The sequence below is a fragment of the Macaca thibetana genome, chromosome 7 (genome assembly GCF_024542745.1).
Source record: "Macaca thibetana thibetana isolate TM-01 chromosome 7, ASM2454274v1, whole genome shotgun sequence".
NCBI lineage: Eukaryota > Metazoa > Chordata > Mammalia > Primates > Cercopithecidae > Macaca > Macaca thibetana.
In genome coordinates, this window is record NC_065584.1 from 75,979,078 (window position 1) to 76,002,507 (window position 23,430).

The following is a 23,430-nucleotide window of genomic DNA, read 5'->3' on the forward strand; positions in this document are numbered from 1 at the left end:
AGCCCATCTTGGCTGATACAGAGGTGTAGAAAGAAAATATTAGAATTTCTATTTCTATTTTATGATTTCCTTTCATTTTCAATTTTGTGTTTTATAAAGAAAGTAACATAATGTAGTAATATATGTATATTACATATACAATATAAAACTTATTAATAAATATATTTAATACATATATTAGGTTATATGTTAAAACATCATTTACTAATAAGGATGTATAATTGACAGTCTGGAGGTAGACTGGGCACAGTGGCTTATACCTGTAATTCCAGCACTTTCGGAGGCTGAGGCAGGAGGATCACTTGAGCCCAGGAGTTCAAGACCTGCCTGGGCAACATAGCAAGACCCTTTTCTACCACACACACAAAAAGTCAGTCAGATGTAGTGGCGCACACCTGTGGTCCTAGTTACTCAGGAAGCTAAAGTGGGAGAACTGCTTGAGCCTGGGAGGTTGAGGCGGCAGTGAGCTCTGTGATTGTGCCACTGTACTCCAGCCTGGGTGAGAGCAAGGCCCCATTTCAGAAAAGAAAAAAAAAAAAGTTTGGAACTAAAGAACCCTTTATGTGTTTCAAAGTCAGAGGTTTTGACAACTAAGCTTGGCTCTATTACTGATAATATGTAACTTCTTCCAGTTAAAGGATAAATGTTCTAATACTGCTTCCTAGGACATCTTGAATAAATTAATTTCACTTAACTCTAGAATTCCCTCATCTTAAGAATGACCCACACATATACCACTTTACTTGATTTTACTAAAAAACTTGGTTGTGATAGAATAAGGAGCCCAGAACAGGCGGGGCATGGTGGCTCATGAGGTCAGGAGATCGAGACCATCCTGGCTAACACAGTGAAACTCCGTCTCTACTAAAAATACAAAAAAAAATTAGCTGGGCATGGTGGCAGGAGCCTGTAGTCCCAGCTACTCGGGAGGCTGAGGCAGGAGAATGGCATAAACCAGGGAGGTGGAGCTTGCAGTGAGCCGAGATCGTGCCACTGTACTCCTGCATGGGTGACAGAGTGAGACAGAGTGAGACTCTGTCTAAAAAAAAAAGCCAGAACAGACCCATACATGAAAGTCTGTAAGTTACAATGGAGACAACATAGTACTAATGTAAATTGGATATCCATATATAAAATAATGAATCTTAACCTCCTACCTCACTCCATATACAAAAATTAATTCCAGGGGGATTTTGAGCTAAATATGACAGGTAAATAATAATGCTTTTAGAAAAAAATAGGCAAATATACTAATGCTGCAGGCAGGCAGAGATTTTTCTAGCAGGACACAAGCATTAAACACAAATGAAAATATTTAAATTAAATTGGACTACATTAAAATTAAGAAATTAATCAAAAGATATGATTACAAGAGTGAAAGGGCAAGTTGTAGAGTGGGAGATAGTATATACAATACACACACATGACAAAGGACTTTTACCCATAATGTATAAAGAACTCCTGCAAATCAATAAGGAAAAGTCAGATTAATACAATAAAGAAATGGGCAAGAGATTTAAGACATTCCACAAAAGAGGATATTCAAAGTACATTTATGTTTAAGATTGTGTTAGAAAAGAAACATCAGCATGACTAAATCAAAAAAGAAAATGATATCAAATGTTTGTGAGAATGTGAAACAAGTAAGATTCATTGTTTCAAGTTGAGTGGAAATGGGTACTATCATTTTTAGAAACTATTTGGCAGTATCTACATAAACTGATATATGTTTATACTACAGCACAGCAATTCCACTTCCAGTTATGTACCAACAGACACATGAACAAAACATTCACTAAAAGACATGTACAACAATGTTCATAACAGCACTAATCATAATAATAAAAAATGGAAAACTACTTATGTTCATCAACAATAAAATGGACAAATTGTGATATATTCACACAATGGAATGCTACAATCAATGACAAGAAAAGAATGACAGCAACAATCAGCAATATAAGTGAATCTTGCAAACATAATTTTAAGCAAAATAAACCAGACGCACAAATGTATAACACTATATTATTCTGTTTGTAAAAATTTCACAAACCAGCAGAACTATAGTGTTATGATTTGGGTTCCATTTTGGGGTAGTGACTGGAAGGTGGCACAGGCAGGAGTTTTTGGGATGCTGACAATGTTCCATTTCTTAATTTGAAATTTTATGTTGTTTGACTGACATTTTCCCAATTCCTGTTCCCTAGCCCCTGGTAACCACCATTCTACTCTCTACCTCTATAATATAACTTTTTTAGATTCCACATATAAGTGAGCTCATTAAGTCTTTCTGTACCTGGCTTATTCTACTTCACATAATGTCCTCCAGGTTCATCCATGTTATTACAGGATTTCTTTCTTTTTTTTTTTTTTTGAGACGATGTCTCGCTCTGTCACCCAGGTTGGAGTGCAGTGGCGCGATCTCGGCTCACTGCAAGCTCCGCCTCCTGGGTTCACGCCATTCTCCTGCCTCAGCCTCCTGAGTAGCTGGGACTACAGGCGCCCGCCACCGTGCCCGGTTAATTTTTTTTTTGTATTTTTAGTAGAGACGGGGTTTCACTGTGTTAGCCAGGATGGTCTTGATCTCCTGACCTCGTGATCTGCCCACCTCGGCCTCCCAAAGAGCTGGGATTACAGGCGTAAGCCATCGTGCCCGGCCTATTTCTTTCTTCTTAAAGGCCAAATAGTATTCCATTTTCTGTGTCTCTGTGTGTGTGTATACACATTTTTAAAATCCATTCATCTGTTAATTGATTCCATATCTTGGCTATTGTGAATAGTGCTGCAATAAACATGGGAGTGCAGGTATCTCTTTGGTAGACTAATTTCAGTTCCTTCGGATATATTCCCAGCAGTGGGACTGTGGGATCATATGGTAGTTGTATAATTTTTTAAGGAACTCCATACTATTTTCCTTAATGACTGTATTAATTTATATTTCCACCAAAAGTGTGCAAGGGTTCCCTTTTCTCCACATCCTCACCAACACTTTTCTTTTGCTATTCTAACAGATATGAGGGAATAATAGCTATTCTAACAGGTATGAGGTGATATCTCATTGTGGTTTTGATTTGCATTTCCCTGATGATTAATGACATTAGCATTTTTTCACATAGCTGTTGGCCATTTGTATGTCTTCTTTTGAGAAATGTCCACTCAGATCCTTCACCCATTTTAAAAATCAGGTTGTTTGTTTTCTGGCTATTGGGTTGAGTTCCTCATACATTTTGAATATTAGCTCCTTATGTATGTTTTGCAAATATTTTCTCTCATTCTGTAAGTAGTCTCTTCACCTTGTTGACTATTTCCTTCACTGTTCAGAAGCTTTTTAGTTTGATGTAATCCCATTTGTCTCTTTTTTGCTATTTTGTCTATCCAGAAAAAATCATTGCCCATACCAATGTCATAGAGCTTCTCCTCTAGGTTTTCTTCTAATAGTTTTATAGTTTCAGGTCTTACATATAAGTCTTTACTTCATTTTGGGTTGATTTTTATATATGGTGTGAAATAAGGGTCTAATTTCATTCTTCTGCATGTGGACATCCAGTTGTCCTAATGCCATTTATTGAATTGACTGTCCTTTCTTCATTGTGTGTTCTTGGCACCTCTGTCAAAAATCAATTGACTGTAAATATATAATTTCTGGGCACTCTATTGTTCTATTTCTGGGATACACACAGTGGGTATGTTTATACTTTGTAAAAATTTATTGGGCTATAATTTGTGTTCTCTTATGTATGTATGTCACACCTTCAATGAAAAGTTTGCTTTTCAAAAAGGTGGTTATGAGAAGAATGGTAATAAAGCAATACGAACAAAAAACCAAAACAATGACATATTAGGTGTCTTGTGAACTTGCATATAAAAAGAACCATCTGTTTTTATATGGAAAATATTCTATAGAACCAAAAGAAGCAGTAAAATTAAGATGAGTTCCTTGGGAGGAATAATCTCCTATTATTCCTAATTAATACTCCAACAAGAGCCCTGAAATAAAGTCTAACTCCATAGAAGCTCTAAAATAGCGAGGCTATAGACCCACAATGCCCAATAGGGTATCCATTAGTCACATGTGGCTGGCTACTGAATACTTGAAATGTGGCTAGTCTGAATTAGGATGTGTTATAAGTATAAAATACACCCTGAGTATTGAAGACTTAGTACAAGTAAAAAAAAAATGTAAAATATCTGAATAATTTTTAAAGTTTGCAAGTTATTTATTTTTAAGCTTCTCCATCAAAGTATATCAGGAACACACAAAAAAGTACTTAAGTTTATGGCAAAATGGATTCACCAAAATGTATGTCCATGTTACCAAGACCCTGCTAATAAACAAAATGTTGCCCACACCCCAGTAGTCTCCCTAGACATCCTCCAAACACTTTCCCAAAGGTATTCACTAACCTGCTTTCTAACACCATAAATTAATTTTGTGTGGTTTTGAATTTGATACTAATGGAATCATGCAATATATATTTTTGTGTCCAAGTGATTCATCCAGCTAAACTATGTACCTGTAATTTATTTTCATTGAGTCCTAAGATTTTATAATGACTATACCACAAATATCCATTCTCCTGTTGGGTCATTTGGGTTGTTTCCAGATTTGGGCTACTGTAAATAATGCTTCTATGAATGTTTTTGTACATGTCTCTCTCTCTCTCTCTTTTTTTTTTTTTTGGCTGGGTATTAGGTTACATGTATTTAACTTAATACGTTAAAGAAGCTAAAGTTTCCAAATAAAGTTCTACCAATTTAAACTACCACCAGCAATGTATGAGAATTCCAGCCATTCCACATCCTGGACCTTTGGTACCATCAGTCTTTTAAATTTTAGCAAGTATGATGAGTGTGTAGTAGACTCTCATTGTGCTGGCTTGTTCAACTGTCTACCTGTTTATAATGGGAACTAAATTACTTAGACTCTTGCTTACATGGTTCATGGTTAAAGTGTGCCAAAAGTAAAGGGGCGGGAGATCTGGAAGGTGGAAATGAAGGCTTAGGCATTACACATTAATGGTTTTCTTTGTTCAGAGATGGTGAAAGGAAGATTCGGAGGTGCAGTTGCATTCCAGTTTGTCCTCATTCTTCTGGAGTCTGTGCTCAGCTATCTTTTCTACTATGGTTTTTATTTGTATTGCCAAAATTATTAATAAAGTTGACTATATATTTTACATTTTTTTGTCATTTGTATATCCTCTTCCATAAAGGCCTGTTCAGGTCTCTTGCCTATTTTTTCAATTGATTATATGTTTTCTTCCCCTTACTGAATTGTAAGAATTCCTAGTGTTTTTCAAATACAATTCCTTTTTGGTTGATCCTCAATAATTTTTATGTGGTTTTCATGTTGAAATGATAATATTTTGAATATACTGTGGTACATACATTATTAAAATTAACTTTATCTTTTTTTACTATTTAAAATGGAGAATGGCGTGAACCCGGGAGGCAGAGCTTGCAGTGAGCCGAGATCCGCGCCACTGCACTCCAGCCTGGGCAACAGCAAGATTCTGTCTCAAAAAAACAAAAACAGAACTTTAAAACTACATTTGTGGTTCATATTTCTATGGTTTATATTTCCATTGGACAGTGCTGCTCTAGATAATTAAAGCCTGATTATAGAAGCTATTTTGGTAGTTATCCCACCTAATATTTTAAGGGTCTAAAGATGCACAAAAGTATTTTATCAGGTTCTGTGATTTAAAACGAATTTTTGTTTTTTGTGAAACAGGGTCTCACTCTGCTGCTCAGGCTGGAATGCAGTGGCATGATCATGGATCACTGAAGCCTCAAAAAAACTGCAACTCCTGGGCTCAGACGATCCTCCTGCCTCAGCCTCCTAAGTAGCTGAGACTACAGATGCATGCCAGCACACTCAGCTAATTTTTTATTTTTTGTAGAAACAAGGTCTTAGTATGTTGCCAAGGCTGGTCTTTAACTCCTGGCTTCAAGCAATCCTCCCACCTCAGCCTCTGCACCTGGCCTATTATGAATATTTTAAAAAATTGAACATAAATAAAACACTTTAAAAATATACAAGACAGATAAACTACCAAGTTTCTGTGCTTTTAATTGAAATTACATTAGCCAAATGTGATAATCCTCTTTTATGGTTATCTCATTCTGTGCAGAGCTCATACAACAGTTATATATATAACTCTGTGTATATCTCTCTCTGTATGCATATATAGACATATAGTTATATCTATATATAGATATACATACATGTTATTTATATATTCTATCTTTGATTTATTAAAAAAGAGAAGACATCAGCCATTAATTAACATATGCAAACAGTGGCAAACAATTCTTTCAAAACATAGGGTTAGTTGGGGTTTCTAATTTAAAAGAAAGTCTTGGGAATTTAAAGTCTGGGGGAGAATTTAAAAGAGAAATTTTAAAAAGCTTAGAAACCACTGCTCAAGTTCACTTAACAGCAATCCTCCATAATCAAGGAGGTTTTGAATGGCGGCAACTAATGTAATAAGAACATGTAGAATATCCACATTACAGTTTTTTCATCAAAAATTCTTCTCTCTTAAATAGGAAAGAATTCAAGTCCATTATGATGCGTTCCCCTCCAAATAAGCCTTACATCTTATGAATACTTCATATACTGTTAAGCTGTTTGTATTTACTGTAGAGCTATTGTGTACATCCTTTAATAGCAGAAACATTAGAAAACAGATGCTTTGCTTATAGCCTAATTTACATAATACCACTGAGATACAGCTGTAAGCACGCTCAATCATTTTTTAATGTCTCATCAAAGTATAAGGTCCTTTTATCTTTTTACCTTAGCTACTTTACCTGAAAGAAGGCAAATACTACATGCCTGGCTACCATCAGCCACCACAACCTTTTTGCGTGTGATTCTTGCAGATTCCAATTCATCACTGGCTCAGAAAGGCACTTCTTAACTTTTTAAAAATTGATTCTCTTGAAATATCAACATTGCTCTGAATATTGGATTTTTCTGTCTAAATCTGTTGAATTAAGGAGGCTCAAAAGGCTCCAATTTTAATTTCTTTTTGTCATTTTAAACCCAGATACAGGTAAGTAACAAGCAAGATTTTTAAGCTACTATGTAATCCAATTTATCCAGGTTAAAATCAGGTTAAATGCTTGCTGGTTGGAACCTGTCATAAGCATGAAAAGCCATGATTTAAGAAAAAGTGAGGAGGAAAAATTCATTGTTAAATAATGAATGATAATAACTGAAATAGATTAGATTCATAACTGCTTTTCAGTTCTTTGTTAGACTCGAACCAGTTTTTGGTATACTCCTTGAAGCATGTGCACAGATATTATAATTTTTAAAAATGAGACAGGTGTTCTTGTTTTCTCTTTCAGAACAGTCATTTGACAAGGAAAGAACAATGAATGGGGAGGCCTGTGTCCATACTCCTCTCAGGGACCAACTAAATAGTTGTGGCTCCATGAGGTGCAACTCAATTTCTCTATGCCCTGAATTCTTAATCTTGAAAACAAGGATTTATAATGATCTCTAATGTCTACCACGATATCAATAACATTCAGAGCTACCCTTTACCTACCAGGTCCTAAGGCTATGCTAAGTACTGTAAATACAATCACACTTCACTGCCATAGTGACCAATGAGATGGGTATTCTCATCCCTAAATCATGGAAGGAAACTCTGAAGCTAAATTATTTGCTCAAGGTCACACAGTTAGTAAATGACAAAGCCAAAATTCAAACTATCTGAGTGACTGGTTTGTATAAGGAAGTTACCAAACAAGATGACAATTAGATACAGACTTTTGTGCATGGAATTAGGTGGCTTAAAATAATAATGACTCAGTAATGTTGAGCAATATAGCATAGTAAAATTAAGAGCACAGTTATAGGGCAGGCCTTATTTCAGCCATCCTTACCACTCAGTGCTGCAGTCAAGTCTTAGACTTCATCCCTTTCTCCTAAATCCTGGACATGGAACTCCCCTTCCCCTTATCACCCACATGATACCTCCTTGACTGTCAGCAGAACCTTTGGCTCCTTAACTCCTCCCCATTTTCAATCCACCAGTTTCCTCTGCCTTCACTTGTCTACCTTAACAATCGGAACTGCAATTATAAGCAAATTTGATGAAGAACCCTCTTATACCCTAGAATCTGTCGCCCTGTGATAGTCCGTGATGTCCACAGTACTAAAACTCAACTCTGGAGTATCCACAGAAACTGCAGTTAAGAACACGGGCTCTGGAAAGCAGACTTCTTGGATCAGAGCCCAGATGCCCCACTAAACAAATAGATGTTCTTATGTAAGTTATTTAACCTCTCTCAACCACATTTTCCTCATGTGCAAAATGGGGGAAATGATGTTCTGTATTTCACAGGGTTGTTGTGCGAGATGAGTTTAATTTATGTAAATCACATAGAACAGCATTCTAGTTCAAAGCACACAGACTTCTGAGAGAGCTTGGGGAAAGACACAAATGAGCATATATCTCCAGTCTCTGAGAAATAATTATGGCTGAGATGCAGAATGCTATCCAGTCTTATAAAGATAATAAAGATCATCTAATTTTTCTAAGAAGACAATATAATCCTTAACCTTTACAAATAAATAATAAAAAGTTCCAGACCGGCCAGGCGCAGTGACTCACACCTGTAATCCCAGCACTTTGGGAGGCTGAGGCAGGCAGATCATGAAGTCAGAAGATCGAGACCATCCTGGCCAACACGGTGAAATCCCGTCTCTACTAAAAATACAAAAATTAGCCAGGCATGGTGTTGGGCGCCTGTAGTCCCAGCTACTCGGGAGGCTGAGGCAGGAGAATTGCTTGAACCCGGGAGGTGGAGGTTGCAGTGAGCCAAGATCACGCCACTGCACTCCAGCCTGGCGACAGAGCAAGACTCTGTCTCAAAAAAAAAAAAAAAAAAGTTCCAGACCACAGTAGAATTGTCTCTGTTTTTTGTTTTTGGCAGAAAAATTAAACCACAGGAAAGGTAGAATTTCTCTCTTTTATAAGATAAATATTTTTAAGACTAAAATAGCTATATAATTTTCAGAATTATTTATTAGGAAATAAATCAGTTCAGTGATCTACATTAGGATTTAATCTATATATTTGTTTCCAGGTCAAATGTGGTATAGACTGCTCACTGCTCACCAAAATTCATGATCTCATCTTCCTTGGCATACAACTAATCAATATTTCTTGGGCTCCTTGAGAAATGTGACATGTGGTCATGTGACTGATTTTAGCTAGAAGAATGTGTGTAGAAGTATGTGTATCACTTCTAGGTCTGGCCCATAAAAATCTCCAAGGTAGGTATATGCCTCTGTATTCTCTTTCCTTGTGGCTGGCTAGAATGAAGATGGCTCCTAATGTAATTTTAGAAGCCACAATTGAAAATGACAGAGGCTCCAACAGTCTGAAAGACTGCATGGAAGAAGGCTACTCTGCTCACCTGTTCATCTACTGTAATAGGACTGTTACATGAGCATGAAAGAAACTTCCATTGTATTTGTATCATTATATATTTTGGGGTTTACTTGTAACAGCAATTTGTCTTCTTTAAATAATGCAAATTTCAAATAATGCAGAATTTTAGACTCAAAATAATATATCAACTTAATAAATCTACATGAAGATAATGTAGATGGCTCAATGAATATACTCAAGGCATAAATCTCAAAGAACAGTAGTGTTTAAAATTCTAATTATTATTTTTTTCTTTTTTTGAGACAAGGTCTCACTCTAACACTCAGGCTGGAGTGTACTGGCATGATCACAGTTCACTGCAGCCTGGACCTTCCAGACTCAAGTGATCCTCCCACCTCAGCCTCTTGAGTAGCTTGGACAACAGTTGCATGCCACCATACTCGGCTAATTTTTTATTCTTTTGAAGAGACAGGGGTCTCAATATGTTGCCCAAGATGGTCTTGAACTCCTAGCCTCAAGCAATACTCCTGCCTTGGCCTCACGAAGTGCTGGAATTACAGGCATGAGCCACCATGCCCACCCCCAAATTCTTATTACCAAATAAAGGGATTAGTCAAAATCCTCATGTAAAATACATAAAAATATGTAAATTTATCTGTTTCATAACATTCTAAAAAGTTATAAGAAAAATTAATTATTATATAACATTATGTAAACATTGAGTGCTTAGACTGCCAAAAACTACTGTACTTAAGCCATTTATATGCATTATCTTGTTTATTTCTCATCTTAATCTCCTGAGGAAAATACTACTATGATTCCCATATGATGACTGAGAAAACTAAGGCACAGAATAAATAACTCAGGTCAAACAGTCACAAAGTGGCAGAGCTGAGATCTACAATTCAAACTCCTCAGCTCATGTTCTTCACTACTATGCAAAAATGCCTCTGCAAGTAGTTTCCTATCATCTAAAAAAAAATAAGAAAATTTGGAAACCAATTTAATTTGAAACCACTAAAGAATATAAAAAATACAGTTCTCTAAATGATAACAAAAATCTGTATATAAGAAACTTTTTAAAGAGCATTTCTCTTGTCAATATCTTTACCAGTTTCTTCCTTGATGAACACTATTAAATCACAACTCTCATAGAGAAGAAGGGCAGAGATTTGTGACTGAGAACCTAACCTCTTATTTCTTCTAGTTTGTTGTCAACCTGAACTAAAAAGCAGCTCCTGGTAGATTTATTAATGGCGTCATAACTCTCAAAATTATTTCGATTTCTGTCTTTTTTGTTCTAACTCTCCTACCCTATACAATCGATTCCCAAGATTGTCAATTCTTCCTTCAAAATGTCAATTACATTCATTTCCCCTTCCATTTTCACTGGCATTATTCTAATTAAGTCCCTTACTGTCTATCACCTACACCATGTTTTTCCAACTTTTTAAACTGTCTTACTGATAAAAGAAATATTTTACATCTTGACTACATGGAAGAAGGCCACTCTGCTGACCTGTTCATCTACTATACTACTGTTACATGAGCAAGAAACACACAATACACACATATAATATACGTGTTTATATTTGAGACCAAATCTTTATGAAATAAGACTCTTCCTAAGAGCAATTTACTCTGACACGGTTTAAGCATTTTTGATTACATCTCTTACTGTATCAATTTCATGATCTGTTTGTGGGTCACAATCTGCAGCATGAATAACTTTGATCATTGCAAATGTTCCCTTACTTCCTCCATGTTTCCCGGCTCCTATTCTTTTTATTTATCTCCACCAGATTAAAACTTTGTAAAGCTCTATCCTAATGATGTCTACTTCCCATCCAGCATTCTTTATGAACTCCTCTTATAATTTTAAGAAGAAAGTACAAATTCCTTAGCCTACTGTTTACGGCTCTACCAAACCTGGCCATACACCAATACACACTACCTCAACTATAGACAAACTGAACAATCCTGAACACAACTTGTGTATTCCTGACTCTTTCAAGACTGAATTCTGTCCCTCCCTAGTCCCTAGATATGCCTACGAAAATCCTACTCCACTCATTCACTCAGCATATATTTAGTGAGAAACTACATCTTCCAGGCACAGCGAGAGAGACAGGTGGTCCCTGTACTCACCGAGCTTATAGTATGAGTATAGTATAGTATAGTATAGTATAGTATAGTATAGTACAGTACAGTACAGTACAGTATAGTACGCAAATGTGAAAGTACTAACAAATGTGAAAACAGTTACAAAAGGAGTAATAGAGTATAATTGTATCATAAAACTAAAAAAGCTCATAAAAGGGTTAGGGCGGGCTGGGCGTGGTGGCTGACGTCTGTAATCCCAGCACTTTGGGAGACCGAGGCAGGTGGATTGCTTGAGGTCAGGAATTCGAGACCAGCCTGGCCAACATGGTGAAATCCCATCTCTACTAAAATACAAAAATAAGCTGGGCATGGTGGCGGGTGCCTGTAATCCCAGTTACTAGGGAGGCTGAGGCAGGAGAATTGCTTGAACCCAGGAGGCAGGGGTTGCAGTGAGCTGAGATCGCACCACTGCACTTCAGCCTGGGTGACAGAGTGAGACTCTGTCTCTCAGGGAGACGTGTCCTCTCCCTGAGAAAAGCCTTTTGTTTAAGTACCAAAGTATAAAAAGGGCTGTTAACAGGTGAAAAGTGAGGTTAAAATGTTCTCCAGTAGGGAAAAAGCATGGTAAGGGTCTCGAGGAGAAAAATGCTGTGTGAAAACTTCAAAGAAGTAGAAGAAGACCAGTTTGGCTGTGGCACAGAGAAAGCAAGGCAGAGCAGCCCATGAGCTGGGGGTAAAGGGAACAGCAGATGTGGATGGCATTACATCCTAAATCAAAGTATCCTGCCTGCTATATGCCAGGTAACTATGCATTTAAGATTGTTTAAAGCATGTTTTCTTGCTATCCAAAATTTGCGTTCTTCTGTGAAGACTGACAGGTAAACCTGTAGTGCAATAAGAACCAAAGTAAATGTATGTGTAAGTAGATCCCAGATAGGAGTATTAACTTTTCCTGGCACACTGGGAAAAGCTTTCTAGAGGAAATAATGTCTGAGCAGAGATGTTAAAAATGAATACATGAGTTCCCTAAACTGGCCGTGGTTTATCAGGCAAAGGACCAGGATGTGTAAAATTACAGGGGCATGAAAAAAATAATCATGGCTTTTCCATAAAGCCATCCCTGATAGTCTGGAAGAAAAAGTGTTTTCATGCTTTTCAGAATTTAAGGCCTTTGCATCAAAACAGAGTTAGTCTACAGGATGATAAAGTACTTGAAGAAAGAGGCTTCATCCTTCTTTATTTTTTTCTAAACCACTAATGGAAGTTTATTACAGTACTTTGCTTATAGAAGACACTAAATATCAGTAAATATAGACTTGTGGAAAAATAAATTAATCACATTTGTTGAATTAAAAGTAACTAAGTGATCCCTTATGTGCCAAAGGAGTAAGAGAATAAATATACTTTAATTTACTTTTCAGTAGCAGGGAAAGAGATTATCAAAGAAGTAAAGGACATATAGTGCAAGGGTAGGAGAAGGGCTCCAAATCGGGGTGCTTGGGACTCCCATGTATAAGAAGGCAAGAAAAATGAGTGAGAATGACACAACACATAAATTACTCATTATTAAAAATGTATAAGACTGAAAATTTTTATGTTGTTTTAAAAAATAGTCTACCTACAAATATTAAGATAATTAAGGATTTGGCACAGTTGCTACCATTTCAGGCAGAGAACAGAAAATTTAATAGCTCATCTCTTCTCCTACATCCCCTATCTAAGCCTTGAGTTTTAAGAAATCATTTAAATTAACTTCAATATGTTCTTGCAGACATTACTAAACTCTGTCCATACCGATGCATTCCAATGACATCATTGTTTCCACAGTAACTAATGCATGTCAAATGGGAGAAAAACAGAGAGCAGGACTAAAAACCAAGGGGAAGAAATGCAATAAACTGGTATAAACAAAGCATAACATCTTTTTTTGTATTTATAAAACACTTAATAATTTCAAATCCTTTACTATTACTTAGGCTCTGGGACTTTTAAGGCCCAGAGGGATCTCAGAGGTCATCAAATCCACTTCCCACTCATAGCCAAGACCTTCTTTACAATGTAGCTAATCATGATTGCCCAATTGTTCACAGAGCTTATTGCTAGAAAGTTCTCACTCATTCACCTGCAAACATTACTGAATACCTATCTTGTTCTTCAGGTTTAAGAGATGATTAAGACCTTCTATCTCTTTTAAAAAATGTTTGTAGTTTAGAAGGCAAATAATTTAAATGTAGGGTGAAAAAAAAAAAAGAGAGCTATAATAAAGATACAGGAAGATGTCCAAAAGTTCTTACAGAGGAAAGAACTATAAATTTCAACTTGGAAGAATTACACAATTCCAATGACTTTCATTTCTACTCCCACTAAGTCCCACAAACCCATAACAACATCCTGGACCTTGCCATGACCCAGAACTGCTCTAACTTGGCAAACTTATACTCGAACATCAACTTTCTGATCCCAAACAGCTCTTTCACCTTCTAACTGATCCCTGAAGTAGTTCTATGAGCCTTATGCAGTCTATCAGCCTTCATCTGGAATATGTCTTCATAATACTTCCTTGCTAATATCCTCACCATTTATCCTTCAGTGGCATCCACCTAGCAATAGCCTAACCTGGACTTAGTGATCATCCCTCTTCCTCTCTGTTATGTTCCATAAGGATTATCTGTCCAACCCTCTGCCTTAGAATCTAGGAAAAAAATCTGTCAGAACAGTATAAGTATCCAAGTTTACAGGTATACAGATTTACATAGGGACTGAAAAATAATATATGCTGAATTTGGCAACTACGGTCATTAGACTCCTAACTAGCAAAGTCCATGTAGGACTTGCTCCATATACGTAGTCACCTCAAATGGCAGTGTCAGTTGAAATGGTATTTTGATATACAAAATGATAATTTATATGGGGTAAAATTGTAAAGAGGTCTTACTTCTGCTCTGTTTAAAACTTCTTCCTCAAATAATTCATGTTTTTGGGTGAGTGAGACACCCTCAACTCTCATCGTACAGAATGAGAAGTTAAGCATTCACTTATGTGCAAATAGAATGGCTATTATCCTGACTTTGGAGTGATCTTAACAGACAATTGGCACTGTTATCTAATTTCTGCCAGAAAGAAGCATTATAGATTACTTAAGTCAATGTCATAATTTTTGGTAGATAACCTTCTAACTTTTTGCTGATTTGTATTTTAAAATCCCATATAATAAGTAACCTTATTTAGTTATCTGGGTAGGCATTACTTGTGTCTAGTTTGTCTTACAGGGCATAATATGAAGTAACATTGCTCAAATTAGGTGCTTTAGAGAGTTTTCTGTGTGAGGCAGGCATTTGGTTATCATTGTTTTAAAAATTTTCCAACCTAAAGTTCACAACATAGAACAATGGCCCTAAACTACTTGCTGATTACAATTATAAACCTGCTAGTGAAAAACCCTTGGACCACCTGGAAGGTAAGCAAACAGGCACCTTCCTTATCAGCCTCCTCATCATGAGAACATGTCAATCCAACCCAGAGTTCCGCAGCTTGCCAATGCCCACAGCACTGTGCTAACTGGCAAGGGAGAAGAGGTACTTGAGGAAATTCACCTCGACCATTCTACTACACTATTTTATACTTTTCAGAAGCCCTCTGAGAGATAAACATTTATGAAAGCTTCCCTTCAAGTCCATTCATTCAAATACATTATTGGATCTTATCCTGTGTCATGGTCTCACTGAAGAATCTGATAAAAGTTATAATTCGTTCCATACCAAAACAAATACATGTAGGCATACAATTTAGGGCTGGGGGAGGTGAGGGAGAGAAAAATCATGAGACTCCTGAAGCTAATCTACAGACTGAAGTTTAAAAAGCTCTGATGTATATGCTCTAAAATCTGTCTTTGAATTAAGCAAGGCTACTAGCTAGCCACAGAGAAGTATCATGTTGGCGTTGTACTGAAATGTTAGTTTTAAATTGTACTCCAGCATGATTCCACCTGCTTTTGTTGAGGCACACTAGAAGGAAGAACCCTGTATTTACTGTAAAGAAGGTGATGAGAGTGTGTTCATTACATACACAGGTTCTTCTTTCTAAGAACTTAGGGAAGATATTTCTCTCTGGTCTCAGCTCTGTCTCTCTTGAGCATCCAGTTTTATTTTTTTTTTAACTTGCAGAAACGCACAGTTTTATAATGGTACTATATTTCTTTCCCTTTGGCTGCTAGAAAAGTCGTGGTACACCCCTAGCATGTATTTAAGTTCCTTAATAGCATGCAATTTTTTTACTGACTTCACTTCTGACTCCATCTAACTTTAATTATTTTGTCTATTTTTATTTTATTTTTAACTTTCATTCCACCAAATTGGGTAGAAAATCCTGAAGTGCCTCCTAGAAGAAGGTGAGCTATAAATGAGTTGAACTGTAGGAGGCAGAAGGAAAAAAGTAATCTTTTTTCATCTGTTTCCCCATAAGTGATCTATTCAAGTCTATCGATCTAAATAATTTCCTAAAACACTCTTGTAATTTTTTTTTGGTCAGTGAGAGCTGCAAGTATGAGAGAAGTAGTACTTCTATAGAAAACTCTTACCTAAAGGGTGTCTTAGAATTCTTCTGGATTAATATCTTATATAGACGCGTTTGCACCTATAAGTGTGTTTTTAAAGTAACCATAACGATAAACTAGGACTTTCATAAAGACTTCTGCACAGGACTAAATTAAAACTTTAACTGTATTTTTCAATGACTTGCTTCTTCAGTTAGAAGAGTTTTATATTTTTCAACAGTGAAGCTGTAAATGCTTACGGGCACATGGACTTTGCGAAACATCTCAGCACCCTTGTGCGCATCCATCAATGCGACGTCCTGGGGCGTGGAGACAATCACAGCACCTAGCCAAAGTTAAACAAAATGCTATTATGTTTTAATTATTTATGGAGAAATTACTTTCAACATTATGTTGCTTACATGCGCAAATAGTCTATTACATTAACTACTTAGGTCACTCACATACATTTTACAAAAGTGAATGAGAAAGACAAGAAAATGTCGACTTTGTTTTTGCCTACCTTTGAATCCTCACTTCTAAAATCACAACTGGGCTGGGCATGGTGGCTCACGCCTACAATCCCAGCACTTTGGGAGGCCAAGGTGGGCGGATCATTTGGGGTCACGAGTTCAAGACCAGCCTGGCTAACATGGTAAAACCCTGTCTCTACTAAAAATACAAAAATTAGCCAGGCATGGTGGCTCGTGCCTACAATCCCAGCTACTTGGGAGGCTGAGGCAGGAGAATCACTGAAACCCAGGAGACAGAGGTTGCAGTGAGCCAAGATCACACCACTGCATTTCAGCCTGGCTGACAGAGCAAGACTCCATCTCAAAACAAAAAATAAAATAAAATAAAAACAAAATCACAACTGACTAATCAGTGATTCAGGATCATAACTCTATCAGTGGAACTTTCTTCCCATTCAGATAACGTGCAGTTATACAGATGGATGAGGTAGGCTTTACTTTCAAATTAACAGTCCAATAGCCAGGCATGGTGGCGGGTTCCTGTAATCCCAACTACTTGGGAGGCTGAGGCGGAGGGATCACTTAAGCCCAGAAGTCCAAGACCAGCCTGGGCAATACAGTGAGACTCCATCTCAAAAAAAAAAAAAAAAAAAAAGGCCGGGCGTGGTGGCTCAAGCCTGTAATCCCAGCACTTTGGGAGGCCGAGGCGGGCAGATCACGAGGTCAGGAGATCGAGACCATCCTGGCTAACACGGTGAAACCCCGTCTCTACTAAAAACTATACAAAAAACTAGCCGGGCGAGGTGGCGGGCGCCTGTAGTCCCAGCTACTAGGGAGGCTGAGGCAGGAGAATGGCGTGAACCCAGGAGGTGGAGCTTGCAGTGAGCTGAGATCAGGCCACTGCACTCCAGCCTGAGCGACAGAGCGAGACTCCGTCTCAAAAAAAAAAAAAAAAAAAAAAAGGAAGAAGAAAGAAGAAGGAAGAAAGAAGGAAGAAGTAAGAAGAAAGAAAGAAGAAAGAAAGGAAAGGATAAAGAGGGGAGGAGGAGGAGAAGAGGAAGACGAAGAGGCGGAGGAGGTGGAGGAGTAGGAGGAGGAAGAGGACGAGGTTGTTAATAGTCTACTTGGGAGACTGAAAAATTAAGCATTACAATACAATATGCTAAGGAGGAGAAGAAGGAGAACCAGGGGGAGGAGAAGAAAGAAGAAGAGGAGGAGGAAGAAGCTGTTAATATTCTACTTGGGAGACTGAAAAAATAAGGATTACAATACAATATGCTAAGCATCATAACAGAGGTGTGCACAAAGTGTTATGGAGTTATAAAGAAGAAACAGGAAGAAAAGCTAACTAATTCAATCTAGGAGAGAAAATGGTGAAATATGACAGATGGAAGCTAGACATAGGAGAAGCAATAGAGGAAAGTTTCCAGGAAGATGTGATTCTTAAGCTGAGTCCTAGAAGTTTATATTCTTAAAAACTCACATTATGGAAAGCAGTTTGGTGGGAATAAAACTGAGGGCTGTGGCAGAAATTCAGATGCAAAATGTTAGAGGCCTGAACTGAAATGGATGGAGACGGCAAATTTTCTGGATCTCCACTACTACCCTACAGAAACCAGGTAGTACTAGGGTATAGAGTTTTGACAGAAAGTGCAGTACAATTTTTCTTTAGGTCGAAATAACAAAGTCCTAGTTAAGATTGGCAGAGTCTGTGAATTTTTTTTTAACTTTGTGGTTCCCTCTCGATGATAACCTAAAAGATAATTAACATAAACATAATATGGATCACATGGCTGACCATCACCTTATAACTAAATACACAATGCTACGACAATTCAGAGCCCCAAACTGTTAAACTGGTATCAAGCGGCAGTCTGACACAACTAATGAAAACAGAGGCAAGATTAACAATAAATAACTGATTACACCAAGTGAAGGTATTAGATAATAGACAGTATTGCCTGAAGGGATATTTTGAAGAAGTTTGAATAGAGAAAAGTGGTGGGAGAACCAAGTTATCACAAAGCACATGGCAGTATAGGCATGCCAAACTCAAAAGAACCTATACAGTAGTAGTTAGCTATAAATTCATCTTGCAATCAGCATCTTCATTTCAGGAAAAAATATGTTTTACATTAAATTAATGTCATAAATTTGAATTTTACTGATTTTGTAAGTTTTGCTTGTATTTAATTTAATTTTTAAACTATACAGTATGAGCTAAAAACTTAAGGAATTTGTGTTTATACCTAGTTAAGTAATCTTATAATAAAAATAAGTCAGTATGGGGTGTGGGAAGATTATTTTTCCTTTAGAAGAAGGGCCTATTCATTACTCAAGTTTGAGATACACTATTTTTAGAATTCTAAGAGATCAGGATTCAAAATTTGATTCTACAGCTGACTACCTGTGTGACTAGATAATGACTTAACCTATCAGAGTTTTTGTTTCTTCATCGACAAAATGGCATGTAAATACTTAGGTCACAGGGTTAGAATAACTAAATAAACCACTATACACAGTTACTTGACATGATGCCTAACATTCAATAAATGATAGCTAACACTGTTAATATCATCATTATTACATTTGTTATTGTTATTAATAAAATGCCTTATACGTTGCTGGGAGGGTCATTTTCCTAAAGGCTATCAAGCAGCTCATCCTACTTTTCAAACTGTTCCATGGATCACTACAGCCTAGTATTTGATTGACTTCGCCCAAGAAACCAAAAATTAACACTCCTCTTTCCCCTCTTGCAAAGACTGACGGAAATTACATCTTGGCAAAAATTATACTCTACACCTCCAATACACTTCCAGAATTTGCCACCTTCTAGATTCTGTTATTAATCTGTTTCCTAGTTTTTTTCATATCCAGTCATTTGGAAGGGATCAAATTCCAGCTTTGGCTGTATCCAGCTATATAACTAACCTCAAACGAATAACTCAGAATCACTCTGAATCTCGGTTTCTTTAACTGTAAAACTAGTGCCTGCACTAGATAGTTTCCAAGGACTCAGTTATCTCTATGATTACACTATTTAGCATTCCATCTTAACTATAAATAGCTTTTAGAACTACCTCTGCTCAACCTAACTGCCCTAATAATCTTATTTAAGAGGTATTAGTCGTCAATCTCAGAGCTATTCTCTTCCTACATAATCAGAGGAAGCTATTTCCTCCAAATCTTTTCCTTCACTATATATTAGTATGTAGGGTGTTCTCTACTGCATTGGCTCTAAAAAGTATTCTTAGCTTTCATATGATATAAACACGTTACTTTTTACATACTTTTTGTCTACTATTTGTATCATCTTTACACAATGTAACTTCAAGGGCAATTATGATATTTTTCATCTTTTTATCAAACAAAAGTAATGACATAATATTTTGCACAAAATAAGCACTTAACAAAAGATCAGCAATTTAAACAATGTTCTTGTATTTTCAGAATCATCTCCCCTAGATGATCATATCCCCTAGATTATAAACTTTAAGTTGGCAACTCCTTGCACTAGGAGTCAAGAGCTCCAGATTCTGGTTGTGATGACAGTCTTAATATAATATATAACCTTGAATAACTAACTAAGTCTCAATATATCTCAATTAACTCCTTTACAAATTGAATCTATTTCCATAGGCCCTATTTAACTTAAACAGCTGTTACATTAAAAAAATTATAAAAATGTTCGGAGACATTATTTTAATAGCTGTAAGATACTAGAGAGGGGGATTAAACTGGCTTGGTTTTCTCTGTACTTAATTCACCTTAACACAGTAACACAAATAAGCATCTATGCCATTTGAGTTTCTTTGCAGAATAGTCTGAATAGCACCATTCGAACAAATTAATAACAACATTTGACAAGGACAGTGATCATCTTTCATGTCCTGTCAAATGCTCATGAAGCATGTAAACATTTCAAGGAACTGTATTTATATAACTTTTTTTGGTATAAATTTTTTTTTGTCTACTATTTGTAGAAATATATGGGGTATTTTGCTGGAATATATGTTCTTAATTAATGATTATGTCCTTAATCACAATACAATCAGCCTCTGGGTTTTGCCCTGAAAAAAAAAATTTCTAATCCTTGTTGAAGACCAAAAACATAACTGGTTCACACATAAACCACTACCTCTTTTGCTGTATAGTATATCAAAGTTTAGTATAGTGTATAAGTTTCATATATCATATAAGTAATCATTTCAAATAGCCCTAGAATGAACTTCAGAATTTATGATAAGAAAATAATGCATAAAGAAACAACACAACCTCCAGTAAAATTAAATTTAGTCCTTAATCTAGCATAACCCAGATTTTTATTTTAAATTTTATTTGAATTTTTGTGAGTACATAGTAGGTATATATACATAAGGGGTCCACGGGATGTTTTGATACAGGCATGCAATATGTAATAACCACATCTTGGAAAATGGGGTATCCATCCCCTCAAGCATTTATCTTTTGTGTTATTAACAATACAATTACACTTTTAGATATTTTTAAATGTACAATTAAGTTATTATTGACTATAGTCACCCTGTTGTGCTATCAAATACTAGGTCTTACTCATTCTTTCTACTATTATTTTTGTACCCATTAGCCACTACCATCTCCCCCCGACCCCAGTACCCTTCCCCACCTCGAATAACTATCCTCTACTCTCTCTGTCCATAAGTTCAATTGTTTTAATTTTAGATCCCACAAATAAGTGAGAACATGCAATGTTTGTCTTTCTGGCCAGGCTTATTTCACTTAACACAATGGCCTCCAGTTCCATCCATATTGTTGCAAATGACAGGATTTCATTCTTTTTATGGCTAAATAGTACTCTACTGTGTATAAATAACACATTTTCCTTAATCATGCATCTGTTGATGGACACCAAGGTTGCTTTCAAATCTTGGCTATTCTGAATGGTGCTGCAATAAACATGGGAGTACAGATATCTCTTTGGTATACTGATTTCCTTTCTTTTGGGTGTATACCCAGCAGTAGGACTGCTGAATCATACCGTGGCTCTAAGTTTTTTGAGGAACCTCAAAACTGTTCTAGATAGTGGTTTTACTAATTCATATTCCCACCAACAGTGACAAGGGTCCCCTTTTCCTCACATCCTTGCCAGCATTTGTTATTGCCTGACTTTGGACATAAGCCATTTTAACTGGGGTGAGATGGTATCTCTCTGTAGTTTTGATTTGCATTTCTCTGATTATCAATGATTCTGAGCACCTTTTCATATGTCTGTTTGCCATTGTATGACTTCTTTTCAGAAATGTCTATTTAGATCTTTTGCCAATTTTTAAACTGGACTGTTAGATTTTTTCCTATAGTTGTTGGAACTCCTTATATATTCTGGTTATAAATCCCTTGTCAGTTGGGTAGTTTGCAAATATTTTCTCCCATTTCCTGGTCGTTTCTTCATGTTGATATTTCCTTTACTGTGCAGAAGCTTTTAAACGTGATGTCATCCCATTTGTCCAGGTTTGCTTTGATAGCCCATATTTTTAAATTTTATTTATTTATTTGTTTGTTTGCTTATTTTTGAGACGGAGTTTCGCTCTTGTTGCCCAGGCTGGAGTGCAGTGGCACAATATCAGCTCACTGCAACCCCTGCCTCCTGGGTTCAAGCAATTCTCCTGCCTCAGCCTCCCAAGTAGCTGGGATTACAGGCATGCGCCACCATGCCCAGCTAATTTTTGTATTTTTTAAGTAGAGATGGGGTTTCTCTATGTTGGTTAGGTTGGTCTCGAACCCTGACCTCAAGTGATCCACCTGCCTCAGCCAGTAAGTGCTGGGATTACAGGCACGAGCCACTGTGAAGGGCTTTTTTTTTTTTTTTTTTTTTTTTTGAGATGGAGTCTTGGTCTGTCGCCCAGGCTGGAGTGCAATGGCACAATCTCATCTCACTGCAACCTCCGCCTCCCAGATTCAAGCAATTCTCCTGCCTCAGCCTCCTGAGTAACTCGGATTATAGGCGCCCACCACCACCCCCAGCTAATTTTTGGTAGAGATGGGGTTTCACCTTGTTGGTCAGGCTGCTCTCAAACTCCTGACCTCAGCTGATCCATCCATCTCTGCCTCCCAGTGTGCTGGGATTACAGGCGTGCACCACCGCACACGGCCCCGGATTTTTAAATTTTAAAGGAATTATGTCAGTTGATTCTTGTTACTGTATCACTCAACATATGGTCTCTGAAACCTGATATTACATTTTATCTTTCTAATACTTGGCTTTCTACCTGTTAAATTTTGATTTTTCCCAGAAACATGAGCCAATATGAATTAGTCTAGAATTTTCTCCCTTTATATCATCATTAATGATGTCACTTCAGTTTGTGATTAAGAGACTGATAGAAAACTTGTGCTCCCTCTACCGACTGTAAGGAAATGTCAACAGCAGAAAAAATAAAGTTTAGTTTGCAATAAATGGAATTATTTTCTGAGGAAAAAATGCCTATCTCAAGAAGCCCATCAAGAATTCTCTATCAATTTTCTTTTTTTTTTTTTTCTTTTTCTTTTTTGAGACGGAGTCTCGCTCTGTTGCCCAGGCTGGAGTACAGTGGCGCAATCTTGGCTCACTGCAAGCTCCACCTCCCAGGTTCACGCCATTCTCCTGCCTCAGCCTCCTGTGCTGGGACTACAGGCGCCCGCCACCATGCCTGGCTAATTTTTTGTATTTTTAGTAGAGGCGGGGTTTCACTGTGTTAGCCAGGATGGTCTCCTGACCTCATGTTCCGCCCGCCTCAGCCTCCTAAAGTGTTGGGATTACAGGCGTGAGCCACCATGCCAGGCCAAGAATTCTCTATCCATTTTCTAAAGTAAATGTCTAAGTCTAAATGATTAAATAATATTGTTTAAATGCTAATTCACAACTTGTAATCCTTTTAAAAGGCTTCTTATC

The 23,430-nt window shown here is 37.0% G+C and overlaps 1 protein-coding gene across 12 annotated transcripts in view; it reads right to left on the reverse strand.

The window, feature by feature from the left end:
• NUBPL (NUBP iron-sulfur cluster assembly factor, mitochondrial) overlaps positions 1–23,430 on the reverse strand; it is a 310,030-nt gene that overhangs the window by 69,289 nt on the left and 217,311 nt on the right. For all 12 annotated transcript variants that reach the window (XR_007727517.1, XR_007727515.1, XR_007727518.1 and 9 more), the window contains one exon: positions 16,308–16,393. Coding sequence is in view for 8 of the 12 variants with exons in the window: in XM_050798332.1 (XP_050654289.1) it covers positions 16,308–16,393 (86 nt within the window). In the remaining 4 variants the exon portion in view is untranslated. The remainder of the gene's footprint in view (positions 1–16,307; positions 16,394–23,430) is intronic.